At 37.5% G+C, this 22,755-nt stretch overlaps 1 protein-coding gene across 1 annotated transcript; it reads left to right on the top strand.

The window, feature by feature from the left end:
• The first annotated feature begins 7,524 nt into the window (after positions 1-7,524).
• LOC109065422 (PR domain zinc finger protein 1-like) lies at positions 7,525-17,486 on the top strand. Its single transcript, XM_019082400.2, is given in 8 exon segments — positions 7,525-7,703; positions 9,213-9,464; positions 10,907-11,026; positions 12,142-12,394; positions 14,276-15,240; positions 15,331-15,459; positions 15,573-15,607; positions 15,609-17,486. Coding segments are annotated over 8 exon segments (2,328 nt in total). The 5' UTR covers positions 7,525-7,676; the 3' UTR covers positions 16,156-17,486.
• Positions 17,487-22,755: the final 5,269 nt, after the last annotated feature.

Here is a 22,755-nt window from a genome sequence, read left to right as displayed (position 1 = left end):
ATAGAGGACATGGCAGAGTTGGATCACATAGTCAAGCTATATTTTAGACTTTCTTTCAGTAACAAAGAAATACTATCACCTTTAGCTAATTATGACACAATAATAATTAGCACACGAAATTTAAAGAGAATTTGCAAGCGGCTAGGTCTTTTCAGAAGAAAAAAAAATCAGTCCAATTTACGCGATGTAGGCTACTCGCTTTCGTCCAACATGCAAGGTTATCGCTGGCTTCACCCAAATGCACTCTGGCACTTGGACAGCTATGATAAATTAAAACCATACGGCATTGCCATTAATGGCGTGTAATGTAATGAGTTTATTCTCAAGATTGTATTTAGACTTTTTTTTCTCGAAATTTAACGAGTTTTTTTTCTCGAAACACAACGAGTTTATTCTCGATATTTAATGAGTTTATTCTCAAGATTGTATTTTCGACTTTTTTTCTCGAAATTTAACGAGTTTAATCTCGAAACACAACGACTTTATTCTCGATATTTAATGAGTTTATTCTCAAGATTGTATTTCAACTTTTTTTCTTGAAATTTAATGAGTTTAATCTCGCAATATAATGACTTTAATCTCGAGATGGTTTTATTTTTTTATTATTGCTTGGCCCTAATCCTCTTCCGTAGAAATGTGTATGTTAAGTCATTTAAATATATTTTTTTGCATATATAGTTGCAATTTACTACATTTAAAATCTATGAACTGTATGTAATAACGCATAAAAGTTACCATTATTATCATGTAATGTTTACGAACAGCATGTTAGTCAACACATCAAACAGTTTGTTATAGGTTTATTTATTTATTTATAAAGCAATGATTTAAAATGTTCATTTGAAACTTTCTACAAAGTGCAGTGTGTTAAAAACATAGTCATGAAAGTATACTCTTTTTAAGTACACTTTCTTTGGGTTTTATTTCAATACTATTATATTATCCGTAAATACAGTTTTTGAAAATATACTTTTAAGATTTGAAAATTCACTACAAGTGCACATTCAATATAATTAGGCACACTTTTCTTTTTTTTTTCTTTTTTTTTTTTTTTTTTACAAGGGAAAATGTATGAGAGTGTCAATCAAATGTCCCTGGGCTGATCATTCTTACTGATTCTAAAAAGTGAAATACGTTTTTTTTTTTTTTTTTTTTTTTTTTTAAGTTACCAGTCAACCCAAGGAAGTCATGCTGTCAAGTTTGTTTTATGAATGGCAGTTCTTCAAGAGTGGGATGGAAGACTTTCATGTTTCACGTCCATATACATGTGTTTTATGACAAGACTGAATAATGTTTCCACAAAAAAGCATTTCTCCAGCCATTATTCCCCTTTGAAACTTTATTTTCTCTAGTATTATAATTTTACTATTTCCACATCCTATTTCTAGGGTGTCTTCCAATTTTACACTAATAATTCAAGTTATTTTACTTTTTTCTTTTCTCCTGTCACTGGACAGACTTGCAAAAATTATTTATCGACATTTAATTTGTGGCACATTTGTGACAGTGTTCACCACCCCTTTTTATGAGGAGAGTAATCTGTCCTTTGATTTCACACAAAAGAGTGTTCAAGAGACACTGAGGATATTTCAGTGGTTCTGCTTGTACCTCTGAATGAGGGATGCTTCACTGCAGTCTTTCACAAAATCCCATTTTATTGTGGCCGTGAGAAGGAAATATATTTCTGCAAAACATGGGTTCAGATCAAGGACAAAGAAAGAAGTGGGCAACAAACGGTTGTCGCCATTGCATCGTGTGTGTGTGTGTGTGTGTGTATCAATTAACTCTTTTCCTGCCATTGCCCGCTAGATGCTCGTGATTGTGGGTGACCTGTCGGGTCATAAAGAGGGCATCCAGAGGTGGATGAAGAGGTAAATCAACACCCCACTGCTCCGTGCAGCACTTAGAGAGACCCTCACTGACCACCCACACCAGACAGCATCAGCAGCTGATGGATAGCAGCTATTTGTCTCTATGGTGACATGAGAGTTCCTTTGCATGCCCTCTAAATATTTACTACATCAGCTCCAATCAAAGGACAATGTCACAAGAGCTCCATTGTACCCATAAAGAGAGAGAGAGAGGATATGGAGTCTGTTCAAGGAACCAGGTCAGTGATATCATATTAATTGCCATCATGACATTTGGTTTCTCCTGATTCTCTTTTACAACCCCTAAAACCCTTCTTAATGATGTTGGCAAACTTTACACATATATGTGGGAACAAGTTCAATGCTTGGTATAGTTATAAAACTCTTTCACGTAAAGAGCAATTATATTTATTCAAACTCTGCCTGTAATTTTTGCTAAATTTAAATTTAAACAAATTAAGCTTAAAAAATAACCAGAATTATATATAGTCCCTATAAACTTTCTTTCCTTAAACTTTATTCTGCATAGTACTGTACAATGACACCTTTGGCAGGTTTTAGACATTCATTCAAAGGTATTGAAATACTGCAGGATCACTGGTCCAATGAAGAACCATTTGATAAAAAAAAGAAAGAAAAAAAAAAACATTTATAGTGAAAAAAGGTTTCACTATAAATGGTCATTTGTATTATAATTTGTATTGTAATGTATAATAATATAATAACAAAACCATTTTTTATTGTATTTTATTATGATTTATTATGTGTTAGTTATTGTTTTTATTAAAATATTATATATAACTTTTTCTACATTAAACATTTTCACATTAATTTTATGATTATATCATGAGCATATTTGAACAAATTCAGTTATATTGGCCAATTAAGTTGTTTTATGTTATTGAATAAATCCTTAATCAGTGAGTTGGTGATTTGACATGCAGTAGATGAGTGTGTGTGACTGTCAGTGTGTGCATATGTGTGTGAGTGATCTCTCATTAGGGGCCAGCAGTGGCCTAAATAGACTCATTGTTCTGAGCATGCTGATTAAGCATGGCTGCTGGTCACAGTCACACACACACACACACACACACACACACACACACACACACACACACACACACACACACACACCTGTCATATCCATCACTTGTTCCATCTTACACACAAGTCTGATCTCAAAAATTCATCATATGGCATTTTAAGGTGATTAATGCTATCTACACTACTATCTGCACCAGGGGAGTAACAGTTATACCAAACCTGTGACATGTATCATTAAACAGTCAGGATGCTGAACACAACACGCTGCAAGGAGTTTCATTCAGAACATGTAGAGATATTTTGCACTAGCCAACATATTTGTGACAGTTTCTACTGTCTGGAATATTCAAATAATCATACATATGAAAACTGCAGCGCTTTAAATCCTTTATTCATATGTAACCATATAAGCCATCATATTTGTGACCCAGGACCACAAAACCAGTCTTAAGTGTAAATTTTTCAAATTTTTCAATTTTTCAAGATTTATACAACATCTGAAAGATGAATAAATAAGCTTTCCATTGATGTATGGTTTATTAGGATTGGACATTTTTTGGCCGATATACAACTATTTGAATATCTGGAATCTGAGGGTGCAAAAACATGTTTTTTTTGCGATTTCATATGTGCACACTGTAAAACACACACACACACACTCTCTCTCTGACTGCATGTCGCAGGTGGAGGTGCACAGACTTCTGGCAGCTTTTTGCGGGACATTTGTGGCAGAGATCCAAACTAAATATTTCCTAACATTCACACACACATTCACAGCACTTCACAGCGTGATGACGGGCCAAAGGGCTTCCCTACTCACTGTATGTGTGTGTCCAGATAAATGATAGGAGATAACGGCAGTTCTTTTTCTGATCATCTTTTGCTAATCAGATCTTATTAAAGGGTTAAATGTTTCTCTTAAAGCATTTTCCCCTGAATGCTGATGAAGTCACTGGAGAGTAAAGAGAAGAGCATGTGTTCTTACAGTGTGTCTGACTTTGTTCATCCTACACACTTTTCTCTGCTGCTTTGATGGTAAGATGTTTGAGTTTTTGAGTGTGTGTGTATGTGTGTGTGTAAGGGGGTGGTCAGGAACACTATGTCTGTTTCGTGTAAAGATCTGAGACGCAGAAAGGAGGGGAAGTGTGCCGGTGGGGCAAACTCATTCAACATGGACACTATTATCAGCTCAACATAACGGTGCAGTTAATGCCTGTGCGAATGTTTGTGTCTACAACAAACAAATTTCAGTAAACTACAGTCAAACCCAAATGTCTGGCCGGATTTAAATAGGCCATCATCATAACAACGATAAAACTGAAAATGAATGCAAAAGTTGAGGCAAAAATGTAACATTACATATAATGTTTAATACATTATACCAGGTATTGATGAGATTTGGTTCATTGTTTTATCTGGAGCTGAATGGGAAGTTAAATAGCTAAAACTTTTGTTCTCCTGCTGAACTGTTTGCTTTGGTAAAGTCTTCAGTTAATCCTAATGAGGCTGATTTGGGTGGAGGTTTGTGTGTGTGTGTGTGAACAGAGATCTCTGAACTCTGTGTATATCTGTAGGATTAAACCATCGGCATCATTCACAGACATTTATGGAAGCCAGCAGGTAAAACAAACAGATTTTCATTTATTATAAATGTACTTAAAATGTATATATCTATAATTCATTGTATTATTGTGTCTAGTCAACAAACTAATCATATTCAATTTGATCTTCAGTTAGTTATGATATGGACAGATTTTATTTTCTTGATTTGTTAATTCATATTTGAATCACTTAAGATGTGTCTAAATATGGTCTATAACAAGTTTCTCACAAGTGTAGACAAAATTCTAATACATTATTATTATTATTATTATTTAATACATTATTATATTTCTTGCTGGAAATATTTAGATATAAATGTCACTAAATAAGTGGAAGTGCAGTCTTAATTTTATAATGATTCATGTGTTACATATATTCCTGACTGTTAAATCCTCCTTTTACTTTATAAAGATATCTAAAATAACAGAATAAATTCTTAAAAATGTAGTGTTTCTCTCCCTGGTTTCTCTTTAGCAATTTCTTTCAATTTTCAGTTCAGTTTAAATTTTTTTCAGTAAAAAGAGAAAAAATAAACAAAAGAAGAAGAAATACTTTAAATTTGTTGTATTCTGTCAAATAAATGAATTAACTGCAATGATATAAAATATTACAATTTCCATGTATATATTGCAATTGTATTAAGTGTAATGATCCTTATGGAATGAACAGTCTTATCTTTATAAATTTAGTCATTGTCAGTTATTGTGGAGCTGATTTTTTATTTCCCTGAATTTTCATTTTTAGGTCAGAACTCTTTTCTACACAAATGGCGTGTCATGTAAGCAAACCCTCAAGCCACTGTCACTGTAAAGGGTTTATGTAATATAGATGAATCCTGAGAATTTAATCATTAATATAAATAGTTTAATAACACATGCACCAAATTTAGCATGGTCCTCTTTTAGTATAGATAGTCTCTGCTTGGTCATAGTATTAATCACCACGCCGCCCCCTCTGTGGTAAATGTTGTAAGGAGACAGACATATCTCCAGATGGCTGGTTTGAGGAAGTGGAGTTGAAGCGGAGGGATTAGAGCTCTGTTGCCCCGTTACCCCACATGAAAAGGGCTGGGAGGGGTGTCATCTGCAGAACGTGCGGCACACGTGCAGATCAGCTTCTCTAGCACATGTGTGTACACACACACACACACACACACACATACTCGAACCTTCAGATTCGGTTCAATCCAGGTGCCATGGCTCAATATGCTTTGCTTAATATTTCAGTTGTGGTGGGATGTGCTTAGAATAACAGCCACACACACAAGCAAAGGAAATGCACATACGCTTTCTTTTTTAACTAACTAATCATTCTGTTTAGAGAGAGAGCCCTGATTAAACGATTTTAAAGAAGATAACACTGTTTACACTGTTTTAGAAGGGATGTGTTGTTGGTTGAGAGAAGGAAATTAGATTTAAAAAAACACATTGTCTCTGGCTGCTGAGGACTAGTGGCAGATTGGATGTGGTCGTCAGCGACTTCTATGTTTGCCGCTTTAAGGATGTAAGCAATTACGCTGCACAAATTTGTCATTCCTTATTTCAAATCGGAACATTACTATTTATGGTACAAGAAGTTTTTGCACTTCGTATCTTCCTCTGCGGTGTGGGGATGTTATGAGCTGTCTGTAAAACTAACAGCGCTGTTGATGTTCCTCTGCCTGCTATTGTTTAGCTGGTTTTCTTTCAGGGCACATTAAACCCTTTATAAAGACAGTAAAAAAAGTCTATTTGAATTTGACTTTAGAGGTGAGAGAGTCCTCCCTGCCCCCTGGCTTCAGCTTGTCCAGAGAAAGAGAAGGTGTCTGATCAAGCCTTGGAGGGGTTTGAAGTCTCTAAAAAGTGGATTCTCTCAGATCCAGCTTGCTGGCAGGTCCCCAGTTTCAGCTTTTTCGTTTGAAGGTGAATTTCAGTGTTTTGGTGCTGGTCCTTCCTGGACTTCTTATTGAGTGGGTTTCAGTGTAAACAGCTGTGGACCAGATTGGGGCGGGTTGTGGGCTGAGCGGGTTCTGGGTAGCCCTTGGGGCTGCAACAATCGTCTGGGTAGTCTGCTGCCAGGAAATAGTAGGCTGCGACTGATGTGGTCAGCTCTTTGTCACCAGCTGAATTTCGGGTGGGTGAGAGTGTTTTTGTGTGTAATGAGTGTTTTTGAGTATGTCTGCTGAGGGGCAGGCAAGAATCCTTCATTACTACTTCATATTCTCCTATTGAAAGTGAAATGTTTACAAGAGAAGTTTCTCTGATTTTAAGAATGATCAACATGTAAGAACCCAGAATGTGAGTTTGTAGGAATGGTCTTAAGAATGAATAATGCACCGGAGAAGGTAAGTTCTGTGGGAAAGAGTGTGAAATGGGGGATAAAAGAGGAACAGGGATGTCAGTCAGCTCCCAGTAAACGGCATTAGTCATCGAGTCACCGTCACAGGACGTCCTTCCTTCACAGGATGAGAGCGAGGGGAAGACGCATCAACATGTTCACTTTCCTCTTCAAACAAGACCATATCTCTGGGAGTTTGAGTCAAAACAGTCTTGTGTTGTGCGTCTCAATAATTCAAAGACTATTTTGATCACTTATTTCTTTTGTGAGAGTCTGTTAAACAGTATATAAACAGTATAAATCGAAATGAAATTAAAATAGTATTATCATTTTTGGATTTTTGGTTTTGATCATTACAAAAATGTAATTATATAATATAATGAAAAAATAAAATGCACACTGATTAAACTTAATATTTATGAAAGGATTATTTAGAAAGTACATTTAAATACAGTATAAACTTTTTAATAGAAGAATATTCTAAGACAAAAAAGGGCAAAAAGGTCAAAAGAAAGGAAATTTCGGGTAGTTGGTGCACACGTTTTTTTTTATTACTTCTTAATTATTTTCTCTTCAGTAATGTGTGTGTGTAGCAGTGGAGTAATTGTTTGATCATGTACTCTGGAGGCGGAGTCAGTGACACTAAGGTGGGAGGAGATAGTGGGCAGGGCCAAAGTGCCTTCAACAAGTCAGACAAACATGCTCAGGCAGTCAGTCAATCTCAGGCACTTGCAGGAGAAGTCACTTACCATCTGGATTAGCAGTGGGACAAGTTAGGAGAACTGTGAGCTGCACCTGTCCCATACACACACACACTCAGGGGAGAGATCACACACAGCCTCTATGTGTGGCTGGGACCAGAGTGTCCTGGTAAGTGACATTTCTCTAAATTTGTGTGTTCTGCATTTATTTCTGTGTAAAGCAGGGAATGCGTTTTACAATGGAACTGATTGTTTCTCATATTTCATAAATGAAATATTTAGTGATTATTCAGTTATTTGGTCGTTGTTAATTCTATATGGTGTGATTGTTTGGCCGTATGGAAAAACAGTTTTATTGGGGCTTTCTAGTTCATAATTTTTTTTTTTAAGTTAAAATTCTTGACTGTGGTAATTTAGCCATTTTTAATTTATTTTAGTATTTAAAACAATTCTTAGAAAATAATTTCTGTATTTAATTCTTAGAAAGTAATTCTGTATTTAATAATAGTTTCGTTTTATTAAATTTAAACCAAATATATATTTTTTTAAGGTTTCATTTAAAAGTAGTAATTTTTTTTGCTTATCAAACATAATACATAGTTTTATATTGCGCGTGCATATTTAGTATGCATACATCTGATTTCCATGTTTGTTAATGTGGAGTTTTTCAGTTTCATTATGAGTTTTGGTTCTACAGCTGTCCTACGCACACAATTTTTTCTAACAAAAAAATAACAATTTTCTGATCTTTAATATATATATATATATATATATATATATATATAAAATGTTAGTATAATAGACAATGCTCAACTAACTAGTTTATATTCATCACAAATCAACTTTTTCACAAATCAGCTTTGTAAATTTCACATTACTGTCTGTTTTGAGACATAAATGTTATTATGTAAACTTTAAATAAAAATGAACTACAAACATTTGTAATTATAAGAACAAATAGTTTTAAAGAAAGTTTTTAGTTTAATTTAAATGTTCTTTAAAAAGTACTTTTAATCATTTTAAGAAATTTAATAAAACATTCTCAGAGATGTTTAGTTTTAGCCCTGAACAGGTAACTACATATTTTGCCTTTTGAATTTTGGTTGAAGATTGGTTGTATCAATTTGCGTCAAAGTTTTTCCTCTTTTGTTTCTATTTCTCACACACACATTCTCTGGGATGGATTGATGGTTCCGTTGCTCTGCCACTCTGATTCCAATTTTAGCTACATTCAGATGTAGACGGGACTTCCTTCCTCTGTTTTCCTCCATTTGTGACTATTTTTTCACTCAGGGAAGAAAACAGGGAGAGGGTAAGACGCATGTTGATAGACAGAAATGAAGAGCAGGACTGTGATCAGTTCTGACCTTACGGAGCGGGTCGGCACGGCTGTTGTCTTTTATTTACTTTAAGAGTACTTCAGCTTCTATGTGTAGAAAGAAACATCTTAGTTTTTAATGATGTGTAAACAATTAAGCTCTAATTTAGGCAAAAATATTAAAATTGCAATTAATCACAATTTTTAAGTAAAAAAAGAATATTGGTGCAGCACGAAAAAAAAAAATAGGCAACTAGAATAATTACGTAGTTCAAATTTTAATCTTTCCTAAGATGATGTGTAGTTCTCTAGTTCTCTGATCTGATAAGTCATTTAATTTTAATGCTTTTTCTTTTTCAGGCTGCTTCTCATCACAGCTCGGCCATGTTGACTACTGAGGGAGCACCCTACGCCGTAGACAATGAGGAGCTCAAGATGGATGTAGAGGATGTTGACATGACAAAATGGACGGAGGAAGAGTTTGAGGAGAAATGCACGTACATCGTAAAAGACCACACCTCGGAGGGTCCTCTGGAAAACCCAGAACTCACCCGGGCCGAGGCGTCCTTACCCAGAAACCTGGCCTTCAAACACCCAGCAGACTCTAAAGAGGTATGACACGACGCTCACACACCATCACACATGCAACGGCATTACGCATGATGTACTCATGGCCTCGAGGCTTCCTTTTTGAAATGTGCCACGAGATTCATCAGGTTACAACTGCAGTCCTGCGTGCCATCTGCTAATAATTGTTGTCTGCTTGTATGCGTGTACTGACAGTAAATCTGCAAACCCGCCTCAGAGTGTCACATTATCAAACTGCAAGAAGTGGGTTTAACAGCATCTCCATAAAGCCGCACCTACTGATCACAAAACTGGCATTAATCTTCTTTATCAGCACCGTCAGGCCAGTTTTTAAACTTGTTTTGTTGAACAAAAAAAGTCCCTGTCTATGTCTGTGTGCTTAATAATTTCTAGATCACATTGTTACTCAGCTAACACAAACATCCATACATCAGAGCACCACATGACAAGCTCCTCAAGCACCCGAGTGCAAAAGTTCCAGAGTGCCATCTATCAAACCTGTTTTATCTGCAGCAGACTGCCATGTCTGTGTCCATGACAATCCACAAACACACTACTTTCCACCTTTCTAGCGCTAATGACGGCAGAAGCTTTGAATAGGATTAAGGCTCTCTTATTTTGAAAGTGTTTATAGATCAGTAGGAACAGGGTTATAGATTTTTTCATCAGTCACTCTGTCTGTCTTATCTCTTCCTGTGAGGAAAAGAGCGAGCTTCTTTTATGAGCATGTACTTATGAGGTGATAAAGAGTTAACCCTTTTCCTTCAAGAAACACCTGAGGTTCAAACAGAAAGAGAGTGAGTGAAGTCATGTGTTTCACAGAGGAAGATTATAATGAGGAGAGAGTATTGATGGGGAGAGCGTTTAATATGTTGAAAAGTAGGAGTTCAGGAGTCAGGAGATCTTTAGGTAGGAGAAGGGTCGAGTTGTAGTAGTCTTTAGATGCAAACATAGGCATTTAAAATAAATTCCCATCTCTGTTTAGTACATTTACTTATGTAAATCCATTTTGCAGAATCAATCTGACCTATAAATTCTGTGTGGCCCTAAATATATTAATAATTCTATCAAATAAAGCACCTGTATGATTCAGTATTGTGAAGAGAGGTTAAGCTTTGGTGATCACCTCCTCAGAAGTGTCTGTGCGGATAATAAGGGGTGAAATGGGACAAACAAATAGTCTCTCTCAGCCTTGGGACAAAACCTTGATGACCTTTAGCCTCCTGTGACTTTCAGGAAAGGTGACGGGTGAAGAGAGGCATGGCTCCATGTCTTTCAAGTGCACACATCTGGCTGACTGTCAGTTAATTACCCCTCTTTCACACACACTCTGGCTTGCTAATACTGTCAAGCTAATTTCATGAATTATTTTTCAGAAAATGATTGAATTGTGAACCTAAGATACTGTCCTTTAAACTTCATCTACCTCTTTCTTAACCACCTATTTTCCTACTTTTTTTAACCAGGTTATTGGTGTAGTAAGCAGAGAATTCATCCCCAAAGGAACACGGTTTGGCCCTCTTGTGGGAGAAAGTTACACTGCAGAAAATGTCCCCAAAGATGCCAACAGGAAGTACTTCTGGCGGGTAATTTTTTCAGAATCATAAAAAAAAAAAAAAGTAGGAAAGAAAAAAAAAATAAATAAAAAAAATACCGGGTCACTTCCTGTTCCACTGACTGACTTCCTATGTGACATCATGGGCTAGATGGTTATGTAGAAGAAGTGCTGTTATATTCTCAGAGCGATCAGAAACTGCTGAGTAAAGATCTGCTGTTTTGGGAACTGCATTGCTGCACTGGTGCTGAATGACTGAGAGAGCACTGATACGTTCCATGTAGTGTAATCTTTATTTGACTGTGCAGCGCTCTGAGCGTGTGGGACAGGAAGTGCTGAATGACTCTGCAGTTCTGCTGCTGTGAATATATCTTTCTTAAGAATATTTCAGCTTTACAGATCATCTGTGTCATTGCAGTTATTCAAAGTGTTTTACCAGTGAAAAAAGAAAACCCATAGCAACATTACAATTGCCATTACCATTAAATGCCACCAACAATTCAAACGAAACACTTCTCTCACTCCTCTGTGGCTTGCAGCTGTCGTCTACAGCTGTCGTCACGGAGAAAGTGCAAAGTCAACCCGCTCTGGTTTTGTGTTGACTTATTTTCTGTCACTTCCATATTGTTGCCAAATCGAAGATCCCCAAGTGGAACAACTCTGGTCTTTACCTACTAGACATAGCACTGATATCATTGTTTCCTGTGTTACTGTCAGTCCTTTACCATATGGTGCTGAGCAGGTGATTACAGAGTCATCGGTTAGCTTTTCAAGCATAGAGAAAAAGTGCTAGAGGAAGTGTAGTGTTGACGTTTCTGAGGGAAACCTTGTTTGTGACGTCTTGAAAGTGTTCCTGGAACTTGCAAGCTTAGTATAAACAACATACTGAGACAGCGTCCCCCTACCATACTTCAGACGAGACCAAAGAATGCATCAGAGAACTGGATGGTGATACTCTGAGACTGTGATTATTAGTGTGGGGGTGTTTGCTGACTCACTGTGAGACTTTATAAGAGCAAACCCCACTCGTCTGTCTCAAAGACATGAGAACTACACTGAAGGACTAGAGAATATAACACTGTAATAAAGACAAAGTTTTTCTAATAAAAAAGATCTAGTCTTAATTTTCTTCATTGTATTTTCTAGATATACTCAAATAAAGAGTTCCATCATTTTGTGGACGGACTGGATGAGGAGAAGAGTAACTGGATGCGTTATGTGAATCCAGCACATTCCCAGCAGGAACAGAACCTTGCTGCCTGCCAAAACGGCATGAACATCTATTTCTACACTGTGAAGGCCATTCCTGCAGATCAGGAACTACTGGTGTGGTACTGCCCTGAGTTTGCCCGCCGTCTCAACTACCCTGCCTCTGGAGAGATTATGATGCAAAAACTCAGTAAGTTCACATATATGTGACATCTCTCTACTTGCCATAGACCTGGACATACCTTTGTTCCTTGTTATGTCAGTTTAAGTCAAGAAAAACATGTCTTTCCCACTATAGAGATAGACCCCGTAAGCATTGTTCAAACACACCAGCTTCTTCCCTTTCATCTCTGTTAAGATCGGAATTCTTTGAACTACTCTATTTCTCTCCTTTCTTCCTCTACAATGTTTTTGTTCCGACTAATTACAAAGAATAGGAGTGTAATGTTGCAGCCATTGGTGTTTGAGGACGTTCTTTAAACATGAAAGTGCAGACTAAGGTTTGTTTTGCCCAACATACTAAACCAGCCATAAAAGTCTCTAAGATAAAAAAAAAAAAAAAAAAATACGAGACAGAGGGAAAGATTGATATGGAGTAGAGGGGGAGATTATAGGTAGGTGAACAGGCCAGTCAGTGTGACTCCTCTCCCCAGAGTCATGCGCATACCCTGGGGGCACTGGATGTAGCCGACCCCTTGGGCTCAACACACACACATAGACAAGTCTGTAATTACACCTACTCACTCATGTCTGCTGCCTCTCTACCTGCAGCCTTAAGAAGGAATAATAGCCACTGCGTCTCAAAGCGGAACAGTAGCAACCCCAAAGAAACCTGGTGTATGACTCAATCTAATAGAATGGGCTGATCTGACTGACACAGCCTCCCACCTGAAACTTTCTATTTCACTAGTCCTGTCTGGTGTAAGATGTCAGCACATTCAGCCAACATGTATCTTGAGTCCCTTCATTCCTTTGTCATCCTGCCTCAGGAGGTGTGGGAGGAACTTCTTCATTTGTTTGCCACTTTAAGAGTAAGTAGAGCCTAGTAAGAGTGCGCACGAGAGGGATGAAAAACCTTCCATTGACTAGTTGAACTTCCTGGCGGCAGGGCTGTGCTGACAGATTGATATCTCTGTGATCGCCTGCTGTTTGTTTTTGGCAAGCTCTCTAGGGAGGAACAGAATTGGTACTATCTGTGGAAGAGAGGTGGGAGGGGAGAACTGATAACCTCTCGGTTTGTTTACACGTAGCTGCCGGGACAGAAGGATGGGGAGTAGAGAGTCTTGTTCATCTTTTAAGGGATACTTTTCATGCACACACTCATATTCACACTTGAATTCTACACAATTAACCCCGTGAAAGTTCAGTGAACAGGAAGCAGGAAGTTATTTAATTGTTTACATCCTTTTGAAGGAGATTAACAGTGAACTATTTAAGATATATGGGAAAGTAATTTTCTAATTAGCTTTCCACCTTTCATGTGAGTGGGTGGAAGGGTCAGGGTGGTTTATAATGGGTCTATTTAGCCTTAAATTTGAGAATTATATAACTCTATGTATGTTTTTTTTTCATATTTTAATTATTGTCAATTCTGCAAAAGAATAAGTTTGGCGCTGTGCAGAAATTTGGGAACTCTTTTAAGATCAGTCACTAAATAAAATCAATCCATGGTCTCTGTGGACTCTAAAAGGGAGAGATCTAGGCATATAGAGCCCTATTAGCAGGACGCCATCAGTCCCCCCACACCCACTCAGTGAACCCCATTAGATAGTATCAGTGCATCCATCCCACCCTGACCGGGGCGGCTGTCAGGCCTCACATCCTGTCTGTAGACCCTAACACGGGATAATTTGTCAAACTGTCACACTAAGTGTACCACTGGGGTGCTTTGTTGAAATTTGCTTTAAGAAGAGCTGTATCCTCTGGGACAATGGAACTGCTGTGCCCCTTAAAATAGCAGTAACTGGAATTGGGATTGTAACGATGTAAATCATATCGCAAACAAACCTTTATCAGTGAATGTAAATGAATGAGAAAATTATTAACATATTGTTTTTTTGTGTGTTAACAGAGCAGAGCCTGATTGAAGCCACACAGCAAGTGACTGAAGTCAAGCACCCAGTGAAAAGAGAGCACAGCGTTTCAGAGATTTTGAAAGACGTACTGCAAGAACCCAGCAGACCACTTCCCACCCGTCCCCGCTGCCCCAACAGCCCAAACCGACCTCTTTACCCCAGTGCTGTCTATCCGCTCCGCCCTCCCCTAAGTGAAGACTTTTTAAAGACTACCACAGTATTTGGCCTCCCAAACCGCTCCCAGAGACAGTGTTCAGTGACACCCAGCCCTTCAGCACACAGCAGTCCAGAGAGCAGTCCAGAAAGCAGTCCCACACCAGCATCCTTTGAGCCAAGAGACACCCTTCTCTCCTTCTCTCCAGCACTCTACAGTCGTGGCCTGAACCACTACCCAGGCTACTCACCAGCAGGCTCCATGCCTTTCTACCCTAACCCACAATACTCACGCTACCTCATGCCCCACTACCCTCTTAGTAGTCTGAGTGGGCCACCTACTTTGGGCGGTATATTTCCACACATGTACCCCTTTTATAGCAGCTTGGTACCCCCTCATGTACCCTTCCCACCTGGCATGCTTCCGTCCGAGGGTAGTCGACAATTTCTGCTTCAACCTGACTCTCCGGCTCCCAGGGACATCCTGCTCCCAGCGGCCACCAGTGCCTTTTCTGCAGCCACCTCTCTGAAAGACAAACCAGTCCATGGGCATGGGCACCCCTACGCTCCCGCTGGTGGGTCTCCAACAGCAGGCTCTGCAGCCCCTACCGGACGTGTACCTACCAAGCCTACCTCAGCAATCCTGAATACCAGCCGCTCGGAGGATAAGGCGATCAATCTCAGCAAGATGAAACAAGGTTCCACAGGCTACAAAAGTCTAGATTACCCACTTAAGAAGCAGAACGGGAAGATCAAGTATGAGTGCAATGTCTGCACCAAGACTTTTGGTCAACTTTCCAATCTCAAGGTAAGCGAGAAAATTGTGCCTCCTTTTTGATGAAAAGGATTTGTGTGCTACACATCTGTTAGTACCTAGCTTACCTGTCTTTATTTTCAGGTGCACCTGCGAGTCCATAGCGGTGAACGACCCTTTAAGTGTCAGACCTGCAATAAAGGTTTCACTCAGCTGGCCCACCTGCAGAAACACTATTTGGTCCACACAGGAGAGAAGCCCCATGAGTGCCAGGTAAATAATACCAACAATTTCAGTTGTTACCAGTCATTTGCTTTTCTGAGTACATTTGTAAGGTCTCTGCTCCAATAAGAATGAGATCCTAAAACTATGCTTTCACCTTACAGGTGTGTCACAAGCGTTTTAGCAGCACTAGCAACTTGGACCCATTTGCGACTGCACTCTGGTGAAAAGCCTTACCAGTGCAAGATCTGCCCAGCCAAGTTTACACAGTTTGTCCACCTTAAGCTGCACAAACGGCTGCACACACGAGAACGTCCACACCAATGCCCGCATTGCCACCACAACTACATTCACCTTAGCAGCCTGCGGCTCCACCTCAAAGGCTACTGCTTAGCCATCTCTCCTTCTCCCAGCTGCAGCCTGGATGAACTCAACCGTGTGAACGAGGAAATTGAACGCTTTGACATCAGTGATAATGCAGACAGACTGGAAGAAATGGAAGGGTTTGACGTGGAGAGCATGGTAGAGAAACAGATCTTTGGCCTGCTCTGGCAGGAGATGGATTTTAAGGCGTCTTATCACAAAGGTAGCACTGGAGACCTGCACCCCCCACCACCTGCATTATCTACATATCGTCTGAACGAGCATGGCAGTGAGGCCTCTGTCATCAAGGTTCATTGCAGCAGCCCTATCCAGCTCCTACCTATCAAGGTAAAAAAAGAGACAGAGGAGGCCATGGAAACCTAGCCAACTAGAGGCTTGCTGACCATTTGCCTGACTAGCTCTCTAGGCCAGGTTATGGACAGCCAGAAGTATGAATAATTCTTCTCAAAGAATCAAGCTGTGGCCTTTACGTTCAGGGACTTGAGTACTCAGGGCTAGCAGACATCGTTCCAGTCCATCAGTGGTCCAGTATGTCCTACACAAATTAAAAAGACAATCATATTCTTTTATTAATATTATTATTGCTATTATTAATATTATTTGCTCTTCTTGGTGTTTATTTTAGTTTGTTACGTAATCTATTTAATTTATTGTTCAACGCGTTATCCTTTACAACCAATACGTGGAAATAATGTTTACAATGACTGGTTTAATCATTGTAATTTACTGTTTTATATATTTTCTTTTGCTTTATTCTTTTGTGGATAGCAACTGTAAATAGTGTCCCAGTTGACTGTGATTTCATGTGTGACTGCAAAGAGCTCACCACATTCAGGTTTATTTTTAATGTGGGCTTTGAAGTCAGAGGTAGACCTTTTTGTTGAAGGCATTTTTTAACTATAGGAAAGGTCAGAGGTTACATATCTATGTGTATGTGTTTTACATAACATTTATTCTCTTAATGTTGAGCTCTACACAACATAATGAATACAAAAAGGGCATATTATATATTACCAACAACTGTTACCTCAAATGTCAGAGTATGTGTGTGTGTTTGTGTGTATGGTGTGTGCTTGAACTGAGAGATGTCAGAGGCATATGTGATGTTAGTTTTGCAACTTGAAGAGGAAATCAAATGTCCCAATGTGCAGGTCTACATGTGGTCCAAAGAATAGCAGTCTGTCTAGCACAGGCTTTGAGACTGACACTGACTCTGCATTTTCTTACTTATACGTGGCACATTACTGAAACCAAAACGATAAAGAAATGAGAATGTGGAAATGATAACCAAAGTGAACTCTTTCATTTATTTTCAGAGATGTGTGCAAGTGCAGCGTGAGCTGCTGCAACTGTCTGCTCTGCAGGTCTGTGATGATGTTTATGGACACTCCACATCACTTTGGCCTTTGTATGCACTGGTTCTTTTGTCTTATGTTTGTACTTTTTTCTTTGTTTTTAATATGATTTTGTGCAGCAATATTAGTAGGACAGTTTATCAGCAACGTGCTGTTAGGTAGTAGTACTCTATCTCATACACTTTTTGTCCTAAAGTATGATCAAAGTCTACACCTCACCTTCAGCTTTAAATTAAAGAAAAAAAGACTGTCTTTGTTTACATACTGGTTTACGTAGCTATTTAAGTACAGCTTTGACAAAATGTAAATTATAATATAAATCTTCACTGATCTAAATAATTTTTGTCGTGTGTGTTGTTTTTTTGTATTTTTTATCATGTATATAAAACGGCTCATTCTTCTCTAACCACTATATGGCACAAAAACTCACCGCAGCACTTTCTAAAACATCTAAGATTCATAATTCAAGTGAAAATTTGGTGGATTGTTGATGTGATTGCAGGAAGCAGCACAGAAATGATTCTGTGCTAGTTTGACCTAATTTAAATGTTATAGATTTATAGCAAATCGATGAATTGATGCAATTACAGAATATATTTTGCAGTAAAGGTCTTGTTAATTATTTTCAGTTTTGTATAAAAAGTATAAAGTATAAAAAGTATAAGTATAAAAAGGATATTTGCCAATGTATCAACCTTCAAATAGTTTTTTTTTTTTAATTATGACTTAATTTTGACAATTTTCTTTCCATTAAACATTCATTTATATAATAATTAGCAAAAATAAAATGTGAAAACAGCCACAAATAAATTTAATTAGAAAATTTAAATAAATTTAATTTAGAAAATACAGAATGGTTCTGATTCTTAGGTACTTCAAAATACAACAAGCTATCCTTTACGGTGCATTAGAACTCTGGGTTTGCGGGTAGCTCCGGGGTAAAAGTTAGTAACACAGCAACCCAGCAATTACAAGTTGCTTCATTTGCACTTCCGATGAATAGATCCATGACTAGGCAGAAAAAAGAAGCAGTCACCAAATCCAAAGTGTAAAGTTGCACACCACACAAATCATGACACTGTTAGTAATACCAGCCACAACAGGCCTATAAATATATCACACTACACACATACACGCTATATCACTAATGAAATGCATATGAATATCAGCCAATTAAAATGATTCTGATTGGCTGTTAATGTGTCATGTCTTAGATGTTTGTTTATGATTATATAAGCAAGTACTGTACAGCAGTGTACTTTTCTCAAAAGAGATCAAAATCTATGATTTGTGTAAATGATCGTGTGTCTAGCTGCATGACCATGCAAGTTGAAACAAATAGTCCTTTTCAAAATGTTTTCTATTTAATGAAATTCTGTCAGAGCCACATTTAGCCTACTAACGTAAATTTTGCTTTAAATGATCACTTCAAAAGAAATCCAGAGAGTAATACAAATGTAACTGAATCTTGGCTGTGAAACCTGACTATCAGAATTTGATGTTTACAATGTGTTTTCTTTGTTAAGCAGAAGTGTGGTAATGCATTGCTTATGCAGTTCTGGCTCATGCGTGTCCTCTTCCTAATACAGTTCTGAGAACGCTGACTATATCAAATGGAATCCCTTTTAGCTCTTCCCAAATTGTACTTTTATAGGCCCCATGTGAGCATGTGGATTATACGATAATTGGCTTTCTTCATTTCCCACTGTACGATGATGTCTGAATCACTGAAACTAAAAGGGAAAACACACAGTTACAGAAACAAGCTTGTTTTCAGAACATCAACAAAAGTGAATGGACAGAATGGCAAGTCAGAATCTAATGACGTGGTCGTACTGTTTAAACCTGGCTATAAGAGTATAAAAATTAAAAAAAAAAAAGTAAATAGGCTTACGTACAAAAAATAAGCCTCTACCTAAATATTTTGGGAAAAAATCCAAAAACATATCTATACATAAAAATAACTGCGGATTCCAGCTGAAATGAACACTATGGCAGGGTAGGGATGTAACGATTAACTGCGAGCTGGTTGAAAATCGATTCAAATATGTGATGATTTAAATCTGTTGAGATGCTAAACAAATCGTGATTCAGTTAGGGGTAGGAGTTTATATGAATATATTTTTGAGGGGAAATTACTGTCTTTAGAAAAGTTTGGGTGGTATTTTTTATTTTCATCCGGCTCTGTATAATGCATATTAAAGTTCATAAGTGCAGTGCTGCTTTGTTTACAGCAGAAACCAAGGAAACGCTTTAAGTGCCGCCTGCTAGAAGAGAGTGAATCTGCGTCTCGTTCAGCTCGTCTGCTGTTTCTGTTTCATGCAGACAATTTGTATGTATAGTTTCACAAAACTGAAGTCAACCCATTCTGTTTTTGCTTCAGATTTTGAAATTATACAATGTAATTTAGATTAAAAACTGCTAATGTTGCATGTATGCAGCATCTTTGTTTGGATCATGATTAAAATGCAGTGGTTGCCTCTAATTTTAAATGGAAAGAGCACAGACAAAGCCTTATTTTGTTAATATGAAGAGATTTTTATTTTATCTGTGTGATTTGGGGCTTGTTTTAAAATTTCAATTAAATTTTGTTATTTACAGTTACATTATATTTAAATTTTGTTATTTAGCAGACAGTTTTATCCAAAGCGACTTACAAATGAGGACAACAGAAGCAATCAAAACCAACAAAAGAGAAATAATATGCAAGTGCTACATTAGTATATTATTATAGTGTTATATTTCAATTTCACAAAGAAACGTGCAGCATTTTGTCAAAGCAATAATAAAATGACACATTTAATTTATAATTTGTCTTAAATCTAATTTTGTTAAAAAATTGTGAATCAAATTGAACTGTGAAATCAAAATTGCAAATCGAATCGTGAGTTGAGTGAATCATTACATCCCTATGGCAGGGGGCTGAACATATCGATTAATAAAGACTTTAACCTGCTAACCTTTACAATATGACCTCAAAACACTTTCATCATGCACGATTTGTAAACTAATACATTTTGATGTCTGCATCACGTATCCAGCAGCATATGCAGCTTTTCTAATGTAGTAAACATGCTATATAGCTCACCTTGTAAAGCAGTGCGATGTGTAGCGCCCTGGTGCGAATCCCATGAAATACGAGTCACATTAGAAAAGCTCAAAGACTTATTCAGTAATTGTTTTATCTCATATTTGTATTTACTAACAAAATGATTCCTTATTTTCAAACACGATTGAATATTAGCCCTTTAGCGTCGTTAACCAGATATAATTTCATTTCCAAACTGCCTCAGAACATACAACTATCGTAAAATGTTGACCTGAACAAGTTTTTAGCGCCACTCACTGGACAGTTCACTTTGAAAGTGTCGCAAAACCTGCAAGAAGCAAAGTAACATCATTTTGTAGATAATTTTCCCAATAAGCCATTTAAAAAAAAAAACAAAAAAAAAAAAAACAATATTCTAAGAAGTTTTATGATGTTTTCAAATGGATTTTGCTTTTGTCAATGTTGTTTCAGTGACAATTGCAATATAAAAACATTATTAATAAATGGATAAAAACATGTCCGCTAAATGTTAAGAAAAGTCTTTTGTAAAACAAATTACCGTCTTTGTCTTTAAATAACCAGTGTGAACAAAACCACACATCAGGCCAGCTGTAAACAGGGCCTACAGCAAGTCACTGCTGAGAAAAAATCAATAAAATAAAAAACAAAGGGGAAAAAAAACAGAAAAACAAAATCTAAGGAAGAAAACATAATACATGTACCAAAAAATGGTAAATGAAAACAAAACTAAGGTATAGAGAACAAAAGAAAGAAAATTGTGGTGGTGTGTGTGTGTGTGGGGGGGGGGGGGCATCATCTTACCCTCGTCTTCCGGACAGCAGACACCTTGGGGTCCCTCAGCACCTGTCCATTAGGAGCCGAGGTTAATGACAGGTTGGCTCTAGGTGAGCGAGAGGGTGAAGGGGGTCTGAAGCAAATTAGAGGGCAGCTCATGTTAGAGAAGAGAGAGTTTTGTTGTTTGTTCCTCGGTGATCACCCCCTCCCTCCACTCAGCAGCTCAGTTCCAGGTGTATTCTGAGTACGAGAAGGCCGTTCTGATCGGACAGAGGGGAAAGTTGTCTTCTGACACCTCATATAACTTAACAGGGCCTGGCTGAGTTATGGTCTTCGAGTTTTACTTTTATATCCCAATCAGCAAGCGTAAGGGAGTGGACGACACAAGAGTAATGTGGATAAAGTCTGTAAAACTGGGTGAAAAACACATATGAGAGAGCTGAAGGAGACATGAACCCTGTCCACTTCCTCATTAAATTAACTTCAAAGAGGGTTCACTGCCTAAAACGGTCAAGTCTTCCCATTGGGGGAAACCAAGAAATGAAGAAATTAGTAAAAAAAAAAAAAGCAGTACCTTTTTTACTGCTCTTACGACATGCATCAGAACAAATGTCTGAAGGAGAGATGACAGAGGAAGACGCAGAGGAGGAGAGTGGCTCCTCTGATCTTTTAAGTGACGGGTTTACTGGAATCAGCGAGTGGGTCTAGGATAGCTCTTTATTTAATGAACACATGAAGAGTGCTCGGCTTCACTTTGATGTCCACTCCGCCGCCACACAGGAGAGACCGCCTCCCCAGCCTTCTTCCTGTGCCTGAGAAAACTAATGGCACTCAGCCCTGCAGCTGAAGACCATGACACTGAATGAGACAAAAAAACAAACAACAACTGACAATACACATGGGAGAAACTAGATACACAGGAGATTATTTTGGAGTTATGAACAATACAAAAAATTATAAATTCAGAGCTATTGTTTTGTAACCCTTTAGACCTTGAATATTATTATCAGACATATTGGTCATCTACAGACTGTCAAATTTCAGCATAAGTATCAAAAACAATCTGGAATGAAAAGAATCAAACCTATTTATAACAGCATGTAGATTTTCTAAATGCAAAGAATACCTACAACATTTGCCAAAATGTGAAGTATACAACAGTATACAAGCATCCCACGATACAAGGCACTCTGCCAAACTGTCCATTTTCACTGACTAATGAACCGGATGTATGTGGAAACAAGATATTTTTGCCATATTATTGACTTAATTGCTAGTTTTAGTTCAATCATGGCCACAGTGTACCAGTTCCCTCACTCATTTTAGTTAGATTGTGGACATAACTAAATGAAAACGATGGAAAAAACATAAAACATGGCCAAAATTTATAAAACAATGGAACAAATAAGTGAAACAAGTTAATAAATCGTTTGAACAAATTCATAATTTGTGGTCACATATATATATATATATATATATATATATATATATATTATTGAGAGTTAATGCTTTTTAGCTACTACAGACCTCTGAATAAAAAAATGAAATGAAAATGCTGAGAGTTAATGCTTTTTAGCTACTACAGACCTCTGAATTTTTTTAAATCTAAAGACTAAATGATTGTCACTGGATGATTATCACATTTTGATAAAAAAAAAAAGAACAGCTAAATTGTTTACAATAAGATCAATAATATGAATTTTACTAAATATATAGGGTGAATTAATTTCATATAGAAAAATGAATGGACAACCAAACACTGCA

The sequence above is a fragment of the Cyprinus carpio genome, chromosome B16 (genome assembly GCF_018340385.1).
Source record: "Cyprinus carpio isolate SPL01 chromosome B16, ASM1834038v1, whole genome shotgun sequence".
Lineage (NCBI taxonomy): Eukaryota > Metazoa > Chordata > Actinopteri > Cypriniformes > Cyprinidae > Cyprinus > Cyprinus carpio.
The sequence above is the reverse complement of the archived record's forward strand: the minus strand, read 5'-3'. Positions and strand labels throughout refer to the sequence as shown.